This window comes from Lepidothrix coronata, unplaced genomic scaffold, assembly GCF_001604755.1.
Source record: "Lepidothrix coronata isolate B3197 unplaced genomic scaffold, Lepidothrix_coronata-1.0 Scaffold47, whole genome shotgun sequence".
Taxonomy (NCBI): domain Eukaryota; kingdom Metazoa; phylum Chordata; class Aves; order Passeriformes; family Pipridae; genus Lepidothrix; species Lepidothrix coronata.
The window spans coordinates 5056827-5076009 of record NW_016690227.1 but is presented as its reverse complement, the minus strand read 5'-3'; the positions used below and the strand labels follow the sequence as shown (position 1 = coordinate 5076009).

General features: G+C 42.7%; 1 protein-coding gene across 5 annotated transcripts in view; it reads left to right on the top strand.

The window, feature by feature from the left end:
* Positions 1-3754: 3754 nt before the first annotated feature.
* EPB41L4B (erythrocyte membrane protein band 4.1 like 4B) overlaps positions 3755-19183 on the top strand; it is a 173375-nt gene continuing 157946 nt past the window's right edge. For 3 of the 5 annotated variants that reach the window (XM_017814911.1, XM_017814910.1, XM_017814909.1), the window contains exon 1: positions 3756-4101. In XM_017814911.1, the coding sequence (XP_017670400.1) occupies positions 3802-4101 (300 nt within the window). In that variant the 5' untranslated portion in view covers positions 3756-3801. Of the gene's footprint in view, positions 4102-19183 lie in introns of all 5 variants that reach the window. The other 2 variants (XM_017814908.1, XM_017814912.1) reach the window with 2 other exon arrangements.

The following is a 19183-nucleotide window of genomic DNA, read 5'->3' as shown; positions in this document are numbered from 1 at the left end:
CTTAGCATTTTTCTTTGCTCTTAAACAGCTGCTGCGTTTCAGTGTTGGTGAAATAGTTCTACATATAATTTTCCTTTTTTTTAGTGAAAGTGCTTTGGGATCTCTCTAGCTGAAAGATGGCCTAGAAATGCAAATTATCCTCAGCCACGTAATTCAGAATTACCTTTTCATTTTATTCTTAATCTGTATCTATATATATAACAATACTGAAAAACAGTGACATTAGACCTGTTCATACAACAGACATGCTTTTGGTGGAAATAAATAGAGAGAAAAGCCAAAAGTATTACATGAATGTTGTAATCCAATGAATGCTAATGCTGAAAAGTATCTCCTTTAATGAAATGTTTAACAAAACAATTTAATTTCATTTATATGTTTAGAAAATAATACCCAAAAAATTAATATCCAAAAGCCTGAGTGAACATTTGTCATAACTCCTCAAGTTTCTTACCCCCCCCCCCAGTTTTATTACCAAAGACATTTGGGTTTGCACCAATACTTGCTCTTTGAATCTTTTTATGTAAGTTTCGACTAAGTAATGTCTGTAACAAAACATATCTTGGCAGAACTTTGCAAAATATAAGCCTGTTTAAGTTACTCAGTAAAGATAACATTTCTTCAAAACTGCAGAAAAAGAAACCCTATCTGCATGCAAATTAAATTTAGAACACTCCTTTGCATAGAGTGAAAGTCTGGCAGGGCAGGAAAAATCCATAAATGTGATTGCTGTGACAAACTAAAACAAGAAAGAGGTCTCTGATGTCCAGGAAGCACATGTTTGCCCACTGCAGGAGAAAAGTCTTCACAGAACTGTCTGTGGCTTGCTCCCCAACCCCGTTACACGGCTGGCTCCATTTCAAAGCTTTCCAAAAGCTTTCAGATAGGATCTGAACAAAACCAAAACTCTGAATGAAAGAGCAAGAATAAAGTGCTTATCAAACTTTTATGTAGTTATTTAGCCATGACCAACAACAGTGTCTCTAATGGTTACTGATTCCTCATCTTGCTGCTGCTACCCCAATGTCAGCAGCAATTTTGATAACTGCTCTCCCATTTATACACTGCTTAGCACTATGGCAAAGTCATTGGTAAGACTTGTTACTTGGAGGGACTGCTATCAGAACTTCAGTATGGGTTCGTACAAGTGGTTTGCCTAGGTCACCACCTTTCCTGGGGGAGTGATCAAATCATGACTCCCAGAGGAGACTGGAGCACTTCATGGGAGGTGAAGGTTGCAGTGGAAGACTATTTTGATAAAGATTTAAAAGTAATGCTCTTAACTACAGTGCAGACGAGGACCATGGCAGTTTCTGCTTGTGTCTCTCATTGGAAAGTCAGCAAGCAGCAGACACTGAGGAGGGACTGCATGATATATGTACCAACAAACCGAATCCCTTTAGGGCTTGCCTATTTGAACATGGAGAGACGATGTAGATAGGTGGAACATATAAGTATAAATCTGAATTTTTGTAAATGTAAATGCTAGTTTCAATACCTCACATCTTGTATCAAGGCATCCTCAGTACCCACAGTTGTTCAAGGTTTTTGTTTCAGGGCTAAAGATAGCTCTGCTGGTAACATGAGACAAAATAACGGTGGAATTGTTTTACTCCAAGAGAGGCTGGCTACTAAGGAACCAGCTTTATTTCCTCCCACCACCAGTTCCTTCCAGAAGATCTTTTACTGTGAGTGCTACCTCATATTTCTTAACATGAGATTTAACAGGACTTCAGCATCTCTATAGCAGTTCTGTAAATACAGGACTGCTTCTGGAGTATGGCCGTTGGCCTGCATCATGTGTGCTGCTAATGCAAATCAAGTGAGCCTAGGTTTATACATTTTAAAATATCAGACTTTTGTTTTCATGACAGAAGTTGAAAGATACTAAGGGCTGAAGTCTCACAGCTTCAGAGTAAAGAAGATTTTTAGCATGGCAAAAGACTTACTCGGTTTTCTGCCAGGCCAGTCCCAAGTGATGCAAGACCCGTCTTCCACCCCAATCTCCTTTGCACCGAAATTGCTGTAGCTCCCTCAAGAGACAACAGTATTTCTGCTGACTTTCCAACCATTAAGATCATTTGTGCTTCTTGCGGCATGTAAACCAGCTTTATGGGACTGGGCTATATTCACAGTGTTCAAAGCAGTGAAAGAACCCCAAGGTATGCTGCACCATTCAGGATCTGAAAACAAATTAAAATTCTGCTCCTAATGCAATGAAAATAATTAGGAAAAAAATCCCCAAACATCATCTGTAATAAATGTCTACTCTTGATTGTTAACGTTAGCAGGCAAAGATTAGCACCTTTCCACTCTATTTCTATAAAAGCTCTTTTATGCAGCCATGAAGTGCAGAAGGGCTGCAGGTACATCTCTGCCAAAGATCATGCAGTTTAGTGACTGTCTTGGCTGATGAGATACTTCAAGACCTGATTCAGGGCATTGAAGGAACACGGAAGAGGATGCAGAAGCAGCAGGCAGTTACCTAATACTATCAAGTCTCAATAAAAAATGACAAGCTGAGACATTTTGGCAGGCTTTCTGAATACCTAATAGGACAATGCTTGTGTAAACGGGCCTGGAAGTAAGGTTAAGGGAAATAACGTCTACAGCAGAAAAAAACCCCACTTTAGAAGCAGTAAATTATTTCAGTTCAAAGTCCTTTAGATCACATCTGACCATAGGGTGACAGAATTAGTCTCACTGATTGTTTCTGCAAGACATGATCCACATCCAGTATTTTATACATAGCAGTTCAGCAAAAACGCTCCCACCCGAGCCAGAATACATAAACATTTAACTTTTTGGCAAGGCAATCGTGAGAGTATTTGTACCTATGGATTTCCTATGACAGAAAACTAAACCCATACTCCTTCCTCACAGCTACAGAAACGAAAGGGAGTGTTACCCCGGGACAGTCTGGAGGGACTGCTTTTTCCACGGGACCAAGTTCTCACATCGGTTGCCTTCAACCACCAGACCGCGTTGATCGCAAAGGCAAACGCGGGGGCATTCACACACCGGGCAGACGTGTCGGTGCACAAGGGATGTAGGCGGCGGCGGGAGAGGTGGGGCGGTGTCCTCCCCGCGGGACCCGCCGCTTCGGCCACACCCAGCACCGGCGAGATGCGTCCTTCTGCCTGCGCCCACTTCCCCATCCCCCCCGCCTTGTGTTTTTTTATATTTCGCAAATAATTCCCCCCATCTCCTCTCCCGCCTGTCCAAAGGGGCGGGACCGGCAGATCGGGCGCGGGAGGGACGCGGGGCGGGGGCAGCGCAGAGCGCTCGGCGCGAAGAAGAGGTCGCCCGGCAAGCCCGGCCAGGGGAGAGAGGCTCCGCGCCCCCGCCGCCTCGGTCCCCTCCCCGGCCCGGGGGCGGTGGCGAGGGGTTATCACACAGACACCGCCCCACCGGCCGGCGCCGGAGTAGTTGCTGGAGGAGCAGCGCGGCGGGGGAAAGCGCCGATCCGCGCTGCGGAGCTCTCGCCGCGGCCGCCCCGGCCACCCCCGCAGGTGGCCGCCCACCGCCCGCCTCAGCAGCTCCCCCTGTCCGCCGCGCCAGTCCCCCATCCCGGTGGGCGGTGGCAGGAGGGGCCGCGTCCCGCCCCGCCCCGCCGTGGCGGTGCCGGAGCCGGGCGGCGCTGCAGAGGGCGGAGCAGGCGGCCCGGGGCGGTCCGGCCGGCGCCCGGCGCGGGCTGGCTCCCGGCGGGCGGCGCTGCTGCGTTGCTCTGGGAGGCGCCGCGGGGCCGGGCGCGGAGCTGCGGGATCGGGGGTGTGAGCGGCCGGGCAGGGCGCCCCCAGGATGCTGCGGTTCCTGCGCAGGACCTTTGGCCGGCGCTCGATGCAGCGCTACGGGCGAGGAGCCGGGCGCGGGGCCGGGCGAGGTGGGCTCGGCGGCGAGGGGGACGAGCGGGACGGGGGGCTGCGAGGAGCCGCCGCCGCCGCCGTCGGCTCGGGAGGCTTCCCCTCCTCGCCGCACCCCGGAGGGGTCGTGCACAGCGCCGGAGCCCCCGTCCACATCCCGGCGGCCGGCGGCAGCAAGCCGGTGCTGCAGTGCCGCGTCCTTCTTCTGGACGGGACCGAAGTCAACGTGGAGCTGCCGGTGAGTAGCGTGCGCTCGCCTCCCCCGCCTGAAAAACAGCGCCAGCAGCTACCTTCTACCCTCCTCCGCATCGTCCCCCTCTCCCTGGCGACGGGCACCTGTGAGTGCCCCCTCCCCCCCCGGCCGCACAACAGGCGCGGTTCTCCGGGAAAGCGTCGCTACTTTCGTCCTCCTCGCCGCCGTCCCCGCCTGCGTGCACCTGCTGCCAGGTGCGCGGCGCCTCCCCGCCATGACCGCCGCCCGCCCCCGTCCTGCCGGCTGGAGCCGTCTGCGTCCTTCTCCTCTCTCCCCCGATCGAGCGGGGAGGTGAGCACCTGCTCTCCTCCTCCGCTCTGCAGCCAAAAACCAGCCCCCTGCAGCGGTGCCTTCAGCGGCGCCTCTCCCGGGAGGGGTCGTCCCTGCGGTGCGGGGCGCTACCTGTGCGGGAAGGCTGCCCGAAGACCCCGCCCGACGGTACTGCCGGGCCTGGGGGCACCACGGACTGCTGGGGGGGGGAGCGGTGCCTTCGGCCTCGCTGCCGTCCGGCTTGCAGCCCCCAGCCCCGCAGCACCTGTGGCACCGCGGGGCGAACGAGGCGCGGCCGCGCTGCCCTCGCCGTGTCGAGGGTCTCCTCCTTCTCCTTAGTTCTTGTTTTCCAACACCCCCGCTGAAGGGACGGCGCTGCCCCCGTCCCGTAGCGCCCGGGTGCGGGACCGGGGTAACCCCGGGCAGCTCCGGGGCACACCCGGGCGGGCAGGCCAGGCCCGGCCCCGCGGGCTCGGGGACGGTGCCGGCGCTGAACTTTTTCCCCTCCTGTCGCTGTACGGGAGGAATGAGGAAGGGACGTTGCCGGCCTGCGGGGCTGTGCGCGTGTTGTTTGCGCCTACTCGGTGAGGTTGTGCCGCGTTTGTAGGTGTTTTCAGCATCCCCAGAACCCCGTTGTGTGTCCCCTAAAGGCAGCCGCACGGTGCGTGTCGGTTATTTACAGGTTATTTTTTCATTCCTCACAGCTGCTAAATACTCGACACCTATTCTTTTTTGCTGACCTGTTCCCTCCCTCTTGAAGCACAAGTTTTCCCATGAAATAGTATGGAAGTTGATCATGTTTGAAAAACATTTGATCTTTTTTCCATTTCAACTCACATTGTCACCAGCCATTAACTTGGTCTACAAAAACAGGTGGGAGAACTCAATAATGACTGTAACAACCTGAGAAATTGTGCACTACCTTAATATCCAGCAGTGTAAAAGAGTTTTTTTCAGAGTACGCTTAGACTCTTGTTAGGTGCCTTTCATTATAACAATCATCTGTATGTATTGGCATCATTTCCCTAAAACATGGAATTTGGCAACCCTGTTGTTTCTGCTTAAAAGAAACCGAAGAGATTGAGTAAGACTCTTACATGTGAATACAGAAGTATGTGAACGGAGCCACCTAGAGATACTTGCTCCAGCATTATCAGGCCTCCCTTGCCTTACAGGCTACATCGTACATTTCCAGATATTTGAAATGCTAATATATTTCCTCTCCTCACATCTCCTTCACAACTTGCTGCACTCCTCCTAACATCTCTGCACAAATCTTTTCTAAAGTAGACTCGATGATTGTTATCAGCATGCTAAGGGTTTACTTATAGAGGTCTGTGTTGATAAGCTCAGTAAATATTTTGCTTAAGGTTATACTCTAATTTATCAGAGGTCAGCTTTTGCTGTAGAGCCTGTTTAAGACAGTCTGAGGTTTTTGTAGTATCAGAAAACAAGGTAATGGCACTCTTAGTCCTTGAGTGATGAAAATATATGGAAGTATCTGCTGGCCCAGTAGAGAAGCTGTGGAGCATTGTTGCTTGAATTGACTTCCAAATGAAACCTAGATGCCAGTGTTTTCAAAAGGTGAGCTGCATCTGTGGTGGTTGTAGTTGGCATTTTTTTTCACGAAAATCCCTAGACTAGTGGAGAACTTTGAAATTTGTAATAGCTATCAATGTTTTGAGGATTAAAAACTGTTCTGTTGAATTAAATATCTGTTCCTTATATTTTTCCCTTTCTTTCACAGAAAGTAACACCCACACTGAGAGTGGAAAACTGAAAGAGGCATTGCACCATTTATAGAAGTTGATCAGTAAAGTTTCTCTGAGCTTTGCAACTCTAGATGATGTTATGGGATTAGGCCCTGAAACAGAATGTGGTTTAATACTCAGAAGCTATGGTACAGGACTGGTTAAGCTGAATGAATTGAGTAGCATCTTTTCCATTAAAAAAAAAATAGTGTATTCATTTCAGCTCAAATTTTATGAAAAGGAGGGAATGTGGGCTTCATCACCAATGAACAGCTTATTCATGAAGTCAAGTATGGAGATGATTGCAGAGGATATCACGGTGCTGCTGATTGTGTTTGCAAGCACTTATATCAGGAGATACTGACATCTGTAAAATATGCTCTTTTTACTATCTGCTGACATTACACCCCTGTTGTCTTTCTAGTGAGAAAAGGAACTTGCCGATAGAACACAACACTCTTGCAACTACAACTTTCTGGGCTATCTTAAGACCTCATTTAGAACTAATTGAAAGGTTTATTGGATTTCAAAGACTACAGGGTCTCTTTGCTTGTGTGGAGGAATGACAGAAAAGATGTGACTGAAGGAAAGCTAACTATATATGTGGAAAAAATGTTCAGTTTCTTTTTAGTATTCAGATAAAGCTAAACCCCTGACACTTTTGGCTAGGTTAAATGCATCAGGTTCTGCCACAGTGTTTTCTTGTATGTGGGGGGTGATGGTGCTGTGGGAGAAATTAATTCTACATCAGTACAATCTACTGATTGATAACGGTCTTTGTGGTTAACGTTGTAATTTATGTGGTAGTATCTGTGTCAGAAAGTACACATCTGGTAAGCTTTTGTCAGTTCATGGTGGTAACAGAAGTAGAGATCAACCCCGATCTCCAAGTCCTTCCTTAGCTTGTTCTTCTCTAGGCTGTGTAACAATATTTAGACTAGAGTCACCTTTCCTTATCTGCATTTCCCTACCCTCTTTCTTCTGGGGTATTTGCATTTTATTCTTTTTACTGCATATGCAGTGCCCTCAGACTACCCCATCTGCTAGCCTGCCCTTCTACGTGCTGTGTCATTTGTAGGTGTTCTCCAGCTTTCACAAACTTGTTTCCTACCCAGCTGTCCCCACACAAATGTCAACATAAAATTGTTCTGAGCACTCCAGATACCCCTGGATAATGGTTTCTACACTCAGCTTCTTGCATGAAATTTCAAGGATTGCTTAATGATGCTGGCTTTTTTTCTTCACTCTTAAGGCAAGAATCATGTACTTTGAAAGTATTCTTTCTGAACAGAATAATGCACTGGATGGCTTTTTAAATCCATGAGCTCCTCAGGGCCTTGTATTGAATGTGAAATGCTATTAAGGTTGAATCTGTTGTATAGAAGTGAGTGGCAGTTGACCAGTTTTGTTGCTGTGGGGTGATTTCCCATGGGAAGGGGAACATAAATGGTGTCATTACTTCTTCTTGACCTGACACCACATGTCTGCGCATCTGAAACCTAGTGATGAGAACTGGCGCAAGGAGAAAAACACTTACATTAGAAACCATCCCTCCTCCCTCACACATAGTTATCGGTGTATTTCTTTTTACCACTGGGAACCTGTCTAGTACCTTTGTGTTGCACCCTCACTTACACTGGAGACTGTTAGCTGTTTAGAGTTTGTAACTCGGCTGTAGGCAGATGGAAGGCCACTTTGCTCACTGTTGCCAAAACAGCCTTGCTTCTGTTTTTCTGACAGACTCGTGACTTTAATAAAAGAAAAACTGGTTATGGATGATACTGTGTTCTTACAGAAAGAATGCAAGGAAAGAGCATTGACATTTGGGCAGGAGTGATGGTGCTAGTTAATACATAGATGGGCAGTCTAGAGATGGCTCGCAGATGAAGCCAAAAAGCCAAATTTTTCTTAACATATCTTAACAAGATATGATTGCTTGCATTTCTAAACCTGAGTCTCTGATTTTTAATTAGGTGTATCTTATGAAAGCTTAAAGGGTGGATATGAAAGATGGCTATTTAGTGGCACTGTCCAGAGTAGCAGGAATTAATGTCCCTTTTCTTAAAACCACTGAAAACAGTATTCTGTGATAAGCTGTGGGAGGGCAGGAGGGGAATGAACACATGTAGGGTGTCCTTGGGTTTCTGTAGTCTAAAATGGGATAAAACAAGGAACAAACAGTGAGCTTACTCCAGTATGAAAATCTTTGTCCTGCAAAGGAGATCTAGGATACCTTACATTTTCTGTGGTGTGAATCCGCAGCAGTCAACATGTTGTCTGTCATAAATACTGCTTTCTAAAAATCTCCTTGCTCTAATAAATTCATGTGCTGCTGTGAACATCACTTCAAAGACCTGTGTGATGTATTAGAAAGTATGTAATGTTTAATGATTAGCTTAATGAACAAGACAAATATAACTCTTCAAATTTGTGAATTATTTTCAGATAGATAGCTTTCATATTATTTCTTTGCCTTCCTTTTGGTGTATCTGTTTTAATAATTGTTTCGGCTGCTATGGAAACACTTCAGGATAGGAATAGTAAATGTTCTTGAATACTGTTTCTTAATCTCTGATCTGCTATGTGTTGTATTCTTTTCTTGTTGGAGTAACATGAACATAGCAAAATTTACTGTCTGGCCTGTATGCTTACATCAAATGTAAATGTAAAATTAACTCTTGAGCAGTCATCTCTATCTTATAATTATTTGTTAGTGTATTTCACTTGATAAAAATATTGTGAGAGAAGTGCAACTCATTTTTTCTTTCTTTCACATCACATATGATTTCCAAATGACATTTTGTGAATATTAACTCTAGAGAAATGCACTAATATGCATGTAGACACTGAAATTGAAGTTGTGCTCTGTAGTCTCCTAACTGAGGAGTTACCCCACCCCCTGGCCTCCAAACAGATATATTGCATCAGATGGGGAATGGGATTTTTAATTAATTCCTTAAAGCTTTTATTACTTATGAAATTGATAAAATGCCTTCTTTATGCAGAAGTTACTTTTCAACAACATAAAATTAGAGTACTTGCTGGAAAATGTTAAAAGCATATTTGCAACACTGGAAAGTGAAAGGCCTCTCGCGTTCATGAGCTCCTGTGAGCACCAGCACCAGTAATCCTCTTCATAAACTCATCAAGCTCCATAGGTAGAAGGCGTTGGGTATTTTTGCTTCTTCAGTTCATGTTGAAATGCCTTTTCAGTACCTTACAGCTTTGATTAAATAGCTGCAGCTAGAGCTCAGTGTGTTATCTTCTGGTAATAGCCTTTAATTATGTTATCCCTGTTCCATATGCCTTGATGCATTGCTGTGTGTACTGAAGGTGTGTGAAAGGCATTCATAGTAGAATCACGTACAGAATCGGGAACATACACAGCCCCAGAGAGATAGAAATAAGATGGGGTATGCACACGTGACTGCAGCCGTGCTTCAGAAATGCACAATGTTAGGTTCTTGAGAGAGAAGAGGGAATTTTAAGCCCTTGATGTGCTTGCCAAACATCCCCAATAAATCTACAGCAGATAAAAGACATTGCCACAGTACGTAGTAGAAGAGGGAGACAAAAAACAGTGTTTGGTTTTGGCATATGTTAGATAAATTCTTCTTGTGAGTTCCATTAGTTACTAATGAAAACCAATACAATTTTTCAGTGCAATAGAGACAGACAGGATGACGGGAGTGCTGCTGCAAAGAGCTGACAACCAGTGAGGGAGAAAGCCAATGATGAGAATAGTGTAATGAAAATAGAAAAGTATGAGCACCTGCACTAATTTTCTGATGGAGAGCTTATGTGTGAGGAGAGATGGGGAGAAGATAAGGTTGTTGCCTGCATTCTTTCAGTATCCTTTTTGCAATGGGCTAGAAGACAACTGTGCTTAGGAGACTAACCACGTGAAATGTCAATGTGGGTGGCTGGGCTTCTTGTTCATTAGCACAGAAATGCATTTCAGTAGCGGATGTTTGCACTGGTCTCAGTTGTGTGATCATGAACATTGAAGACCACCGTGGATTTGAAGGGAGATGGTCAATAAGAACTAAACTTATGAAACAGTTTGACAATATAGAGATTTTTTTTGTCAATAGTGTGCATCTAATGCATTTGGGTTTTTCTTCCAGTGACTGTGTTCTAGACTAGATTGCTGAGTGGCAAACCTTGTAGCTTTGAGTTCTTAGTAGTAGTCCTGAAGAGGAAAAAGAACCTCTGAGCATGTAAGAAGTTCCTACGAGGCAGGAAATAGGAGCAAGAGACTTTGTAAGTGCAGTCCATATATGAGAGCAAGCAGAGGACTGGTTTTGTTTGGATTGCTGAAGATGGTACAGGAAGAAACAGGCTGAAAAGTTAAAGAAACTAGAAATTATATATAAAGTTTCTTTTCTGAAACAGGAAGGGGACAGCTATCTCTATTCCTGCTTCTCTGCACATACTTTTTTTTTCATGTGCTTCCTTGTGCTTCTGTTGTAGTCCCTCTGTAAATACCTTTTTTGTTGTAACTTTCTCTGAGAGGCTAGCTTCATTTAATGTCTCATCTTCTTCAAGCATAAGTCCATTTTGCAATTCAGGGCTTCTGTTTTTAAATTCCCAACTGTTTCCACCCATCCTTCTCATTTGAGCAATTCTCTATACTTTTTCTGTGTGGATATCATCTGTATTACTAGCATGATATCCAATGAACTTTCACGTTAATAAGAGCAGATTTCTTTTAGTTTTGTGGGTTTGTTGTGAAACAGTTCGTAATGGAAGATCTCTTCTAGGAGGCACTTTAAAGAGCACTAGAGGTCTGCTTCCTTCTGCTTCGGGCCGTGAGCATAGTTCTCTGTCCCATTTTCTTTTACTGGTTTGGAAATTTTCTGCGTTTCTCTGCAGTTGTCAGAAATTTGAAATGCTCCTCAGTCCTCTTCCTTCCTCAGGAAAATTCAATTTCCCAACTGTGGCCAGGGGTCTGTGGCTGGTTCAGCAGCTTGTTCAGCCAGCTTGACTAACGTAAGTGCCTTGTCTATTAGGGCACAAAATGGTGCAGGTGAGGGCTGCTTGTCACGAACATTCCCGGTTGTAGAGCTAACATTAGGGGAGCATTGGTCATCATCATGGCTGGGCTTCGCGAACGAAGATTTGGGGAGGGCTCTACCCACGTTTGTTACAAACACGCAAGGGAACATTGGTAGCTATTGGTGAAATAGCTCAAAGCTTAAACCTCCACACTTTAAAAATGCATAGTTTCATATAGGACAACAAAAACAGAGCTGAAAACTCAAATTATGTTGAAGGGAAGGAGGTTGAGAGAAGGGAGAACATATACGTCATTGAGTTTGTAGGCCCTTTGGAAAGTAAATATAAAGATAAGTACAAATATTTTCTTTTTTTACTAAAAGGATGAACTCAACAGCTGTTAACTGATCGTACAGTGTTGCTGGGTTAGTTAGTTTATTTTAATTACTTGAGAAATACATGGGGGTTTTTTAGGTTTTGTTTTCCAATGCAGACTATGGTATATGTTCTTTTATTCTTTCTGCATTAGAAATAAAAGGGTTGGAGGATAATGAAGTGTTTAGAGTGACCATCTGCTCTTCATTTGACTTGCTATTTCCATTTATTTCTGTGCATCAATTTAAATATGTCCTGGACCATTAGCTATATTGTGATGAGATTATTTTGATATATTTGTTGAAGTTCCAGACCCAGACTCCAGCTATGAAGCATGAAGAATATTAAGAGTTAATGTATGTTGGCTGTTTGTTTTTGATCTGTACAGATTCAGATTATTTCCCTTCCTTGTTGTTATGGAACCACAGATAGTTTATCCAAACAAATACCAACTGTTGTCTTTTTCTTTCTTTTCTTTTTTTTTTTTTTTAAGTATGCTGACAAACACATTGAATTTGGATGTTACTGTATTTCATAATTTTAATACATGTGGTACTGTTTGTGTGATAAAGAGACTGGAAATCCTAATAGACAATCCAGTTTAATGTTTGTGAAATATAACAAGTAACTTCACACAAATACGTGGAGAATGTTGGTCCTTTCCTTTGAAGAACTTGAATTTATATGAACATGGCAGCATCAAATATACAGTTAGAAAAGTAGTGTTATAAATTAAGGATTGTGACCTGTAATTAAATTATTGTAGACTGCAACATTATTTCAAAGGATAACTTATCCAAGGGTTAATTCTTCTGTAGCTGCTGAAAATAATACTTTTCACGGTAGTTCTTTGTAGCACTAGTAATTGATTGTATGTGTTATTTCATTGGTATATTGTAAATATATAAAATATATGTAGACTTGAGAGGATTTTTGTAGTTAGTAGTCTTGACTGGGGAAATAACTTGTTTCTTTTTTTTTTTTTTTTTTTGACTAAACTGAGACAAAACAAGGATATTGCTTCCCATTTTTAAGTTTAAAGTTTCTTATTGTGTATATTTCACTGTATGAGACCTTTTAGATTATGTATTAGATGATAGGAAATTTGGCTTACCTATGTTGAGCTTTAAAATTATCCTAGGCTGTGAGCAAATTCTCATTTTATTATTGATAGATAACATAAACAGGCTAATTGCATCCCATCTTTTTTGTTGATATTAAGTCCATACAAAATTACCTAATGCCCAAATGTTACCTGCTTTAACCATGCAAGCGAATATTTTATAAATTTTCGGAGAAGAGAAGCAGTCCTATGAAGTTTTTCCTTTTCCTTTGTTTCCATCCAGAATTGGTCAAGGCTGCTTTCTGTTGTTTAAATAAATCTCTTTCATACCTTATTAGTAGTTCCTGGATCTGTCATAATTGTATGATTTTAAATTGAGAGTTTACATTTATGTAAAAAGACTGAATCCAAGAACTTCCATTTTTATAAGCAGGTCTGAACACATGAGTACTCTGTACAATCATTGTGTTGTAACAAAGATCACTATTCAGTGGAGATGCTGATCCTCAGTATGTAAGTTTTACATTCAGGCTACTTGCTGAGTAGAAATCCTTCCCGAATAATGAACCTTCCATGAGTGCTTTGCTTTGAGTGATGATGAATGGTGAGTCTGTTATCTCTTTGAATTAAGCAAATAAGTGAAGAGGGGTGATATTCTTCAAAGTAGGTCGTATTGCTAGGAAAGGCAGTACCCTGCAAGTGTAAAGTCCAGGGTGGTACGTGGGTGGTGTCCACGTTTCTCTCATGTTGTGGTCTTTGGATGCTGATGTGTACTGATGTAAATTCAGGTGTCCTGCTGTAGTTCTATGGAAGAAAGAGCTGTTTTAATAATACAGCAATATAACTTTATTGTGCAAAAGACTTCATTTCTTTTCCTCCCTCTTCCTGCTATTTTGTGTTACTGGGTGTGATTTAGTTTCTTTCCCTGCTGTTCAGCAATGAAGAGAGTGGGGCAGGATGTTTTCTTCTTTTTGACTGACATCCCCTTTCCCTGAGGAGGAGCATTTCCAGCCCTGTTCTGTGACCACTCCTACGGTCTTGAGTCTGCCCACGAGTCTCATCTGCCAAGGCCATGTTGTGAGCTGCAGCTGGGAACACCCAGCTGCAGGGTGGCTCTGCGTGTGCCCGGTGTGTGTGTTGCACAATTAATTCTTCATGCAGCTCTCAGCAGCACACTGGAGTTCTGTTCTTGACTTCCAGTTAATTAGAAGATGTTAATTTTGAGGGGTTTTCTTTTTAATGGGGGAACTTGCTTACTAAGACAGCAGAAATTGCTAATTTCTTTTACAGAGGCCAGTGAAGCTATGAGATGTTGACTAGCACTTTTCCTTTTCTCCTTTAAGCTGATTGCTTAAGCTGTTGTCTGCCTGGATATCTGTTCTCTGTCCCTTCATACCCTTCCTCTCATACAATGATGTTTCACAGTTGGCTTTTCTCAATGAACTGCTGTAAAATTTATATGAAATCAAATCCTTGTTTTTAGGTGTGAAAATGGGGAAGCCTTTGGGGCATTAGAGAGGTGTGGGTTTTAGTTCATGAAAGGTGTTTAGTATGTTTTGGGATGTCAATCTAGGAGGAAATAATCTCAACATCAAATATTTTATATAGTAGCCTTAAATTTAGAATGGGAAACAAGACGAGACTATTCACCTACTGCCTTCACATTTTCCCTTAAATTCTCTGAGCCATCCCCTCTTTTTTTGGTATTGCTTACAATTGCCTTTTACCTATGTAGCATGTTGATGCACTGTGTTATAAATTTATCCTATAGGTAAATATTCTGATGTGTCATTTATGGCTTTGGAAAATAAAGATGTTTAAGAATGGAAAAATGAGGAAGGAGTTGGAATGTATATTGCCTGTATATTAGCAAAAAAATAGGCCTAAGATGATGACTGCATTTCTCAGAAGGGAGTGGGAATACAAAAATTGAGTGCTATGAAACAAAAGCCAAGTGCGTTTTCTTTGCTGCTATTGAAATTTTCCACCAGATATTCTCATTTTTCAGTTTGTGTGCTTGGATTTTAATGTATTTTCACATTAAACACCCAGGATATTTTGCTTTATGATTTGATCATAAAGTATATTTAAAAAAAAAATCATCTTTTTCAGCAAAAGTTTTGCTTTCAGAATATTGCTATGACCATGATTTTGTCCCCCTACATGTTATTAACTGTTTCTTCTTTAAGAATTTCATCCTACTGTGACAAAGCGAAACAGATCATCTGATAAAGTTTCTAGCATGATCAGAATCTTGAAAAATTGTCAAACAAAGCAAAAAGATATGGTCTTTCATAAATAGAAAATGCTGTTCATCAGAAGTTGGTTTCAGAAAGCAGACTGTTCCCAGTAAAAGCTGCATTTTTTTAATGCCAGAAGGGGAGAACTTTCCCAGTTGTTTCAGTAAAGTGAGTGCTGGAAGCTTTCTAGGAGGAGAAAGTAGCCTGAAGAACCTCTGTGTGACACCTCTATGTGAGCTCACTGTGACTTTGAGGAGCTTTTGAAAGTGGACAAGTTGCAGTGCAAGTGCTGTCTTGAAGGATAGACCTCAAAATGAACTTTGTTTCTTTCTGCGTGATTTCCAAGGCATCTTACTGTTCACTGAAATCAAAAGTTACTTCTTGAGTCAGAGCTTTTACGTAATACCAAAATCTTCAGCAAAGTGTTCGTAAAAGCTGGGGTTTTTTGCAAACTACAGGACAAAGGAGTGTTCAGGTTGTGAGGAAGATAGGGAAATGTTTAAAGAATACGAATTCCTCTTTATTGTGTACGCACTGACCTCATTAACAAGATAAGGCTGTCAAGACTAGAGCAGCATCGGATGACTCGTGAGAACTACCGAATATAGATCTCATGAAAAGTCCCAGGCCTGAGGAGCTCTCCCTACAGGCAGGACCACTCTGAACAGTGCCGCCTCCTTTCCTTGCACAGGTTTTGGATCAGACTCCAAGTCCCTGTGTTTTAAGAAACCGTTTCTCTCCCAGTTTTCCTTTTGTGAGTCTTAGAAAACTGGAGATTTTTTTTACTAGTCTGTTAAATGGTGCAATAGTCTGTCTGCATGGCAGAGCTGATACAGGTGACATGGAAGATGAACTACTTTTGTTTCTGTAGTCTTGTACATGATGTGAAAGTGCACATTGAAAACAAACAGCAGATAGTTGACTGACCCTGTGCAATCCAACACCAGTTTGTGGTGCTGAAAAAAGGTACCTGAAAGCAAAAGATGGATTCAATGCAATTCCAGAGGGACAAGATGTGACTACTTTATTTACTTCCAAGACTGTTGTCTGCTTTGCTTGAGAAATATCTTCTGTGGAATCCCAAACTTGGGTACTCTCTGCTTCTGCACAGATGATAGTGGAGGCTCTTTGAGAGGTGAACTAGGGAATGGGAGACTGGGTGTGGGGCTGATGTTCTAGGAGGCTCAGGGGAAGGACTTTATTGCTCTCTACGGCCACATGAAAGGAGGTTGTAGACAGGTGAAGGTTGGTCTCATGTCCAGTGTCTCAACTGAAAGGACAAGAGGAAATGGCCTCAAGTTGTGCCAGGGGAGGTTTAGATTTGATGTCTGGAAAAATTTCTTTGCTGAAAGGCTTGTCAACACTGGACTGGGATACCTAGGGAAGTGGCGGAATCACCATCCCTGGATGTATTCAAAAGAATGTGTAGATGTGATGCTTAGATACCTGGTTTAGGGGTGGACCTGGCAGCGTTAGGTTAGTGTTTAGACTCGATCTTAGAGGTCTTCTCCAACTTGATGACTCTGTGGTTCTGCAGTCAGAAAAATGCATGCTTTGGAGTATACTTCTGCTTCTGTCTTGTACATGGACATAGTCAGCAGTGCTAGTAAACCACTTGGAATGGTTTTATCGCTGAAGGATAGGTTATAAATCCAGAAACGGCACCATAGGCAATCTTGCCTTAGCTTTGGTTTCAGAGCTAAATGAATTTATGGTGTTACTTAACGTGGCTTTTGTACCTCAAAAGCCCTTGTGAGGCTGCTGGTTCCTGGTGGCGGTAAGGAGTGGAATGGATTTGATGTTTGAGGTAGCTAGGATTTATGATGCGTGTTTTTGTACTTTTGTGCTTGAATAGGGAGGAAGATGGTTTTCTTGTGGCCTGACTAAATGAATGCAAACTTATACATACTAACAGAATTTCTTGTTTTCACAGGCAATTATTTTTCAAAGGGAATTGTTAGAATGAAATATGTGCAGAAAATCACTGACTGACCCCCCAAAAAACCTGGCAGTTCCATTGCTACTTCTGACAGAGCTATTGTGTTTGCTAACTTAAAAAATTTGTTTTGGGTTAGTAGCTAGCAAATGTTCCAGCTGTCTCTGTTCCTGTTTATTCCTCCTTTTAACATCTTTTGCTAAGGCTGTTAGGATGATATTAAATGGAAGTCAACTGACTGTTCTCCCTAGACATCATTTGTTCATTATATTGGAGAGTTAGTCAGATAGATGATTTGTAAATGAATAGGTAGATTTGTTTCAGGTCAGAAAGGGTCATTGTGCACTTAATTTGTTCCCCTTCCCTGATCAGTTTCTAGAACTTCTTCCAGGAACATGTTTTTAGCCTGTCATTTTTTTAGCAGCAGTGCTCTCCTTGGATCTCATTAGTTTGTCTGCCTCTAAGGGTCTTTAATGAGAAGCAGTTACTTATTCAGGTTGTATGTGGACTTGTCAGCATAATAGTACGTTTTCTATTGTATTTGATATTTTTATGGTCCCTGTTATCCCCTGTCTTGGTATTTGAGCAGGCAGGCAACAAAAAGTCATGGAACTATGGGGAAAAATATTCTCCACATGGAAGTATGTGAAATTCATATGCAAGCCACCTCTTAGTCTTGTCTTTGTCTAAGTAGATGAAAACAAAATTCATTTGCAAATGCTTTTCAGGCTCCAAAATAGTCTTTGTAGTTTTTTCCTGACTGTGAGTAATGTGCAGACATTTGAGCTGGGCACAGCAATGTTGTTATAATGGTTTGCTGAATGTTATATGAAATGGCGTGGCTTCCTACCTAATGTTCCCTTGTTAAGCATTCATGGCTTGTATTTACTTTCTTGGCTGTAACATTACACTGAGAGCTCATAGTTTGTTGTTTTTCTATTGTTACACCAGAGTTCTTGCAGTGCTGCTGAAATCCAGGGCACTGTCTTTGACCTGGTGAGTGTGAGTGAAACTTAACGTTTGTCACAGTTTGTAACTTGTGATTTCATTGAGTTCAGCTGCATGTTGATGCAGTTCTGCATCCCCAGGAGATGCAAATCAGTATGAACAACCAACAAGACCCATCATCTCCTGCTACTGCGCCAATTTTGTGAAGTTCAGCAGGAGTGATTTTATTAGTTCCCTCCCAGGGAGAGCTGTCTGGTTAGTGACTGTGAGCAGAGCACTTCAGGGTTGCATTGACAGTGCTTCTGGCTAGCTGCTCTCCTCCTTTCCCTTCTTGATTAATTGTCTTAAAAAATCTGCCCCTTTGCACTACACACATGTATTTTAGGAATGCTTATGGTTGCTTTTGCCGGAATGTCTCATAGACTGTGTTTTGAGAGTATGGGTGTTCCATAGTCAATACAAGTTCAAGGAGTTCTTGAATTCTCATCCCATCCTGGTGCTGTAGCAGCTACCTGCCCTTTCAGTTGTTTATGGGGCTGTGCTGAAAGCCAGGTCAGGGATCAGATCCAGAGATGTTTCATTGTAAAAAAATGCATTTGCAGCACTGCATGTTAAAAAGATGTCATAACTAAGGGGCCAAGCAGTAGGGAAAGACCAGATGGTACAGAAGCTCTTTAAGGTGGAGGTGCTTCAACAGTGCCTGTGTCATTGAGTTGGGCCTTGAGGGTATAAATAATCACTTCAGTAATGGTTTGATTCATGTCCTTAGTGCTCTCATAGCTTGGTCATGTGAGTGCTTCTGGTCTGCCCCACCAAAGTAAGACAGATTAGTATCAAGTGGAGAAGAAATAACTGCTCAGTTACTGCAGCTGTGTTGTTCAGTGACAGAAATCATGGCAAATAGCTCAAGCTAGATCTTCAAGAGCTTGTCTGCTCCACAGTCATAGAACTTGCAGAAATATATTCAAGGTTTCTTATTGATACAATCAAAAGTGTAGTTTTATGGAGGAAAAAGTGAGACTTGTTTTGTGAGATGGTTTTCTTGAGATCGTCATGAGTGGTATAAATTATGCTGCTATTTTTTAATTTATTGCTAACTGGACCCAGTCGTCTCTATTTCTTATTTTTGGAATCTAACAGGGAGCCAGAGTTGTTAAGAATAACAAAACTGATACTGAATTTAGAAAGATACTAGGAATTTTAGAGAAGGTCACCTTTTTCTAGGTTCCACCTCTGGAGTTTCAAATAGGACCACGGTTGAAAAGGTGGTTTTAGTGTTGTTACTTGATGTGGATATCCTGTGATGGAGTACTTCTACAGTACTTATCCCTTTAGGGCTGGCTGCAAGTGAGGTGAAAGGCAACCATGCTGTTCTGGGAAAATGATGCTGCATTGAGCAGAGCATGGATTCCTAACCTGTCAGGGATCCATAAAATTAAAGGTGTCTGAGTTTAACTGTAAATCTTTATTTGTAGATATTCCAGAA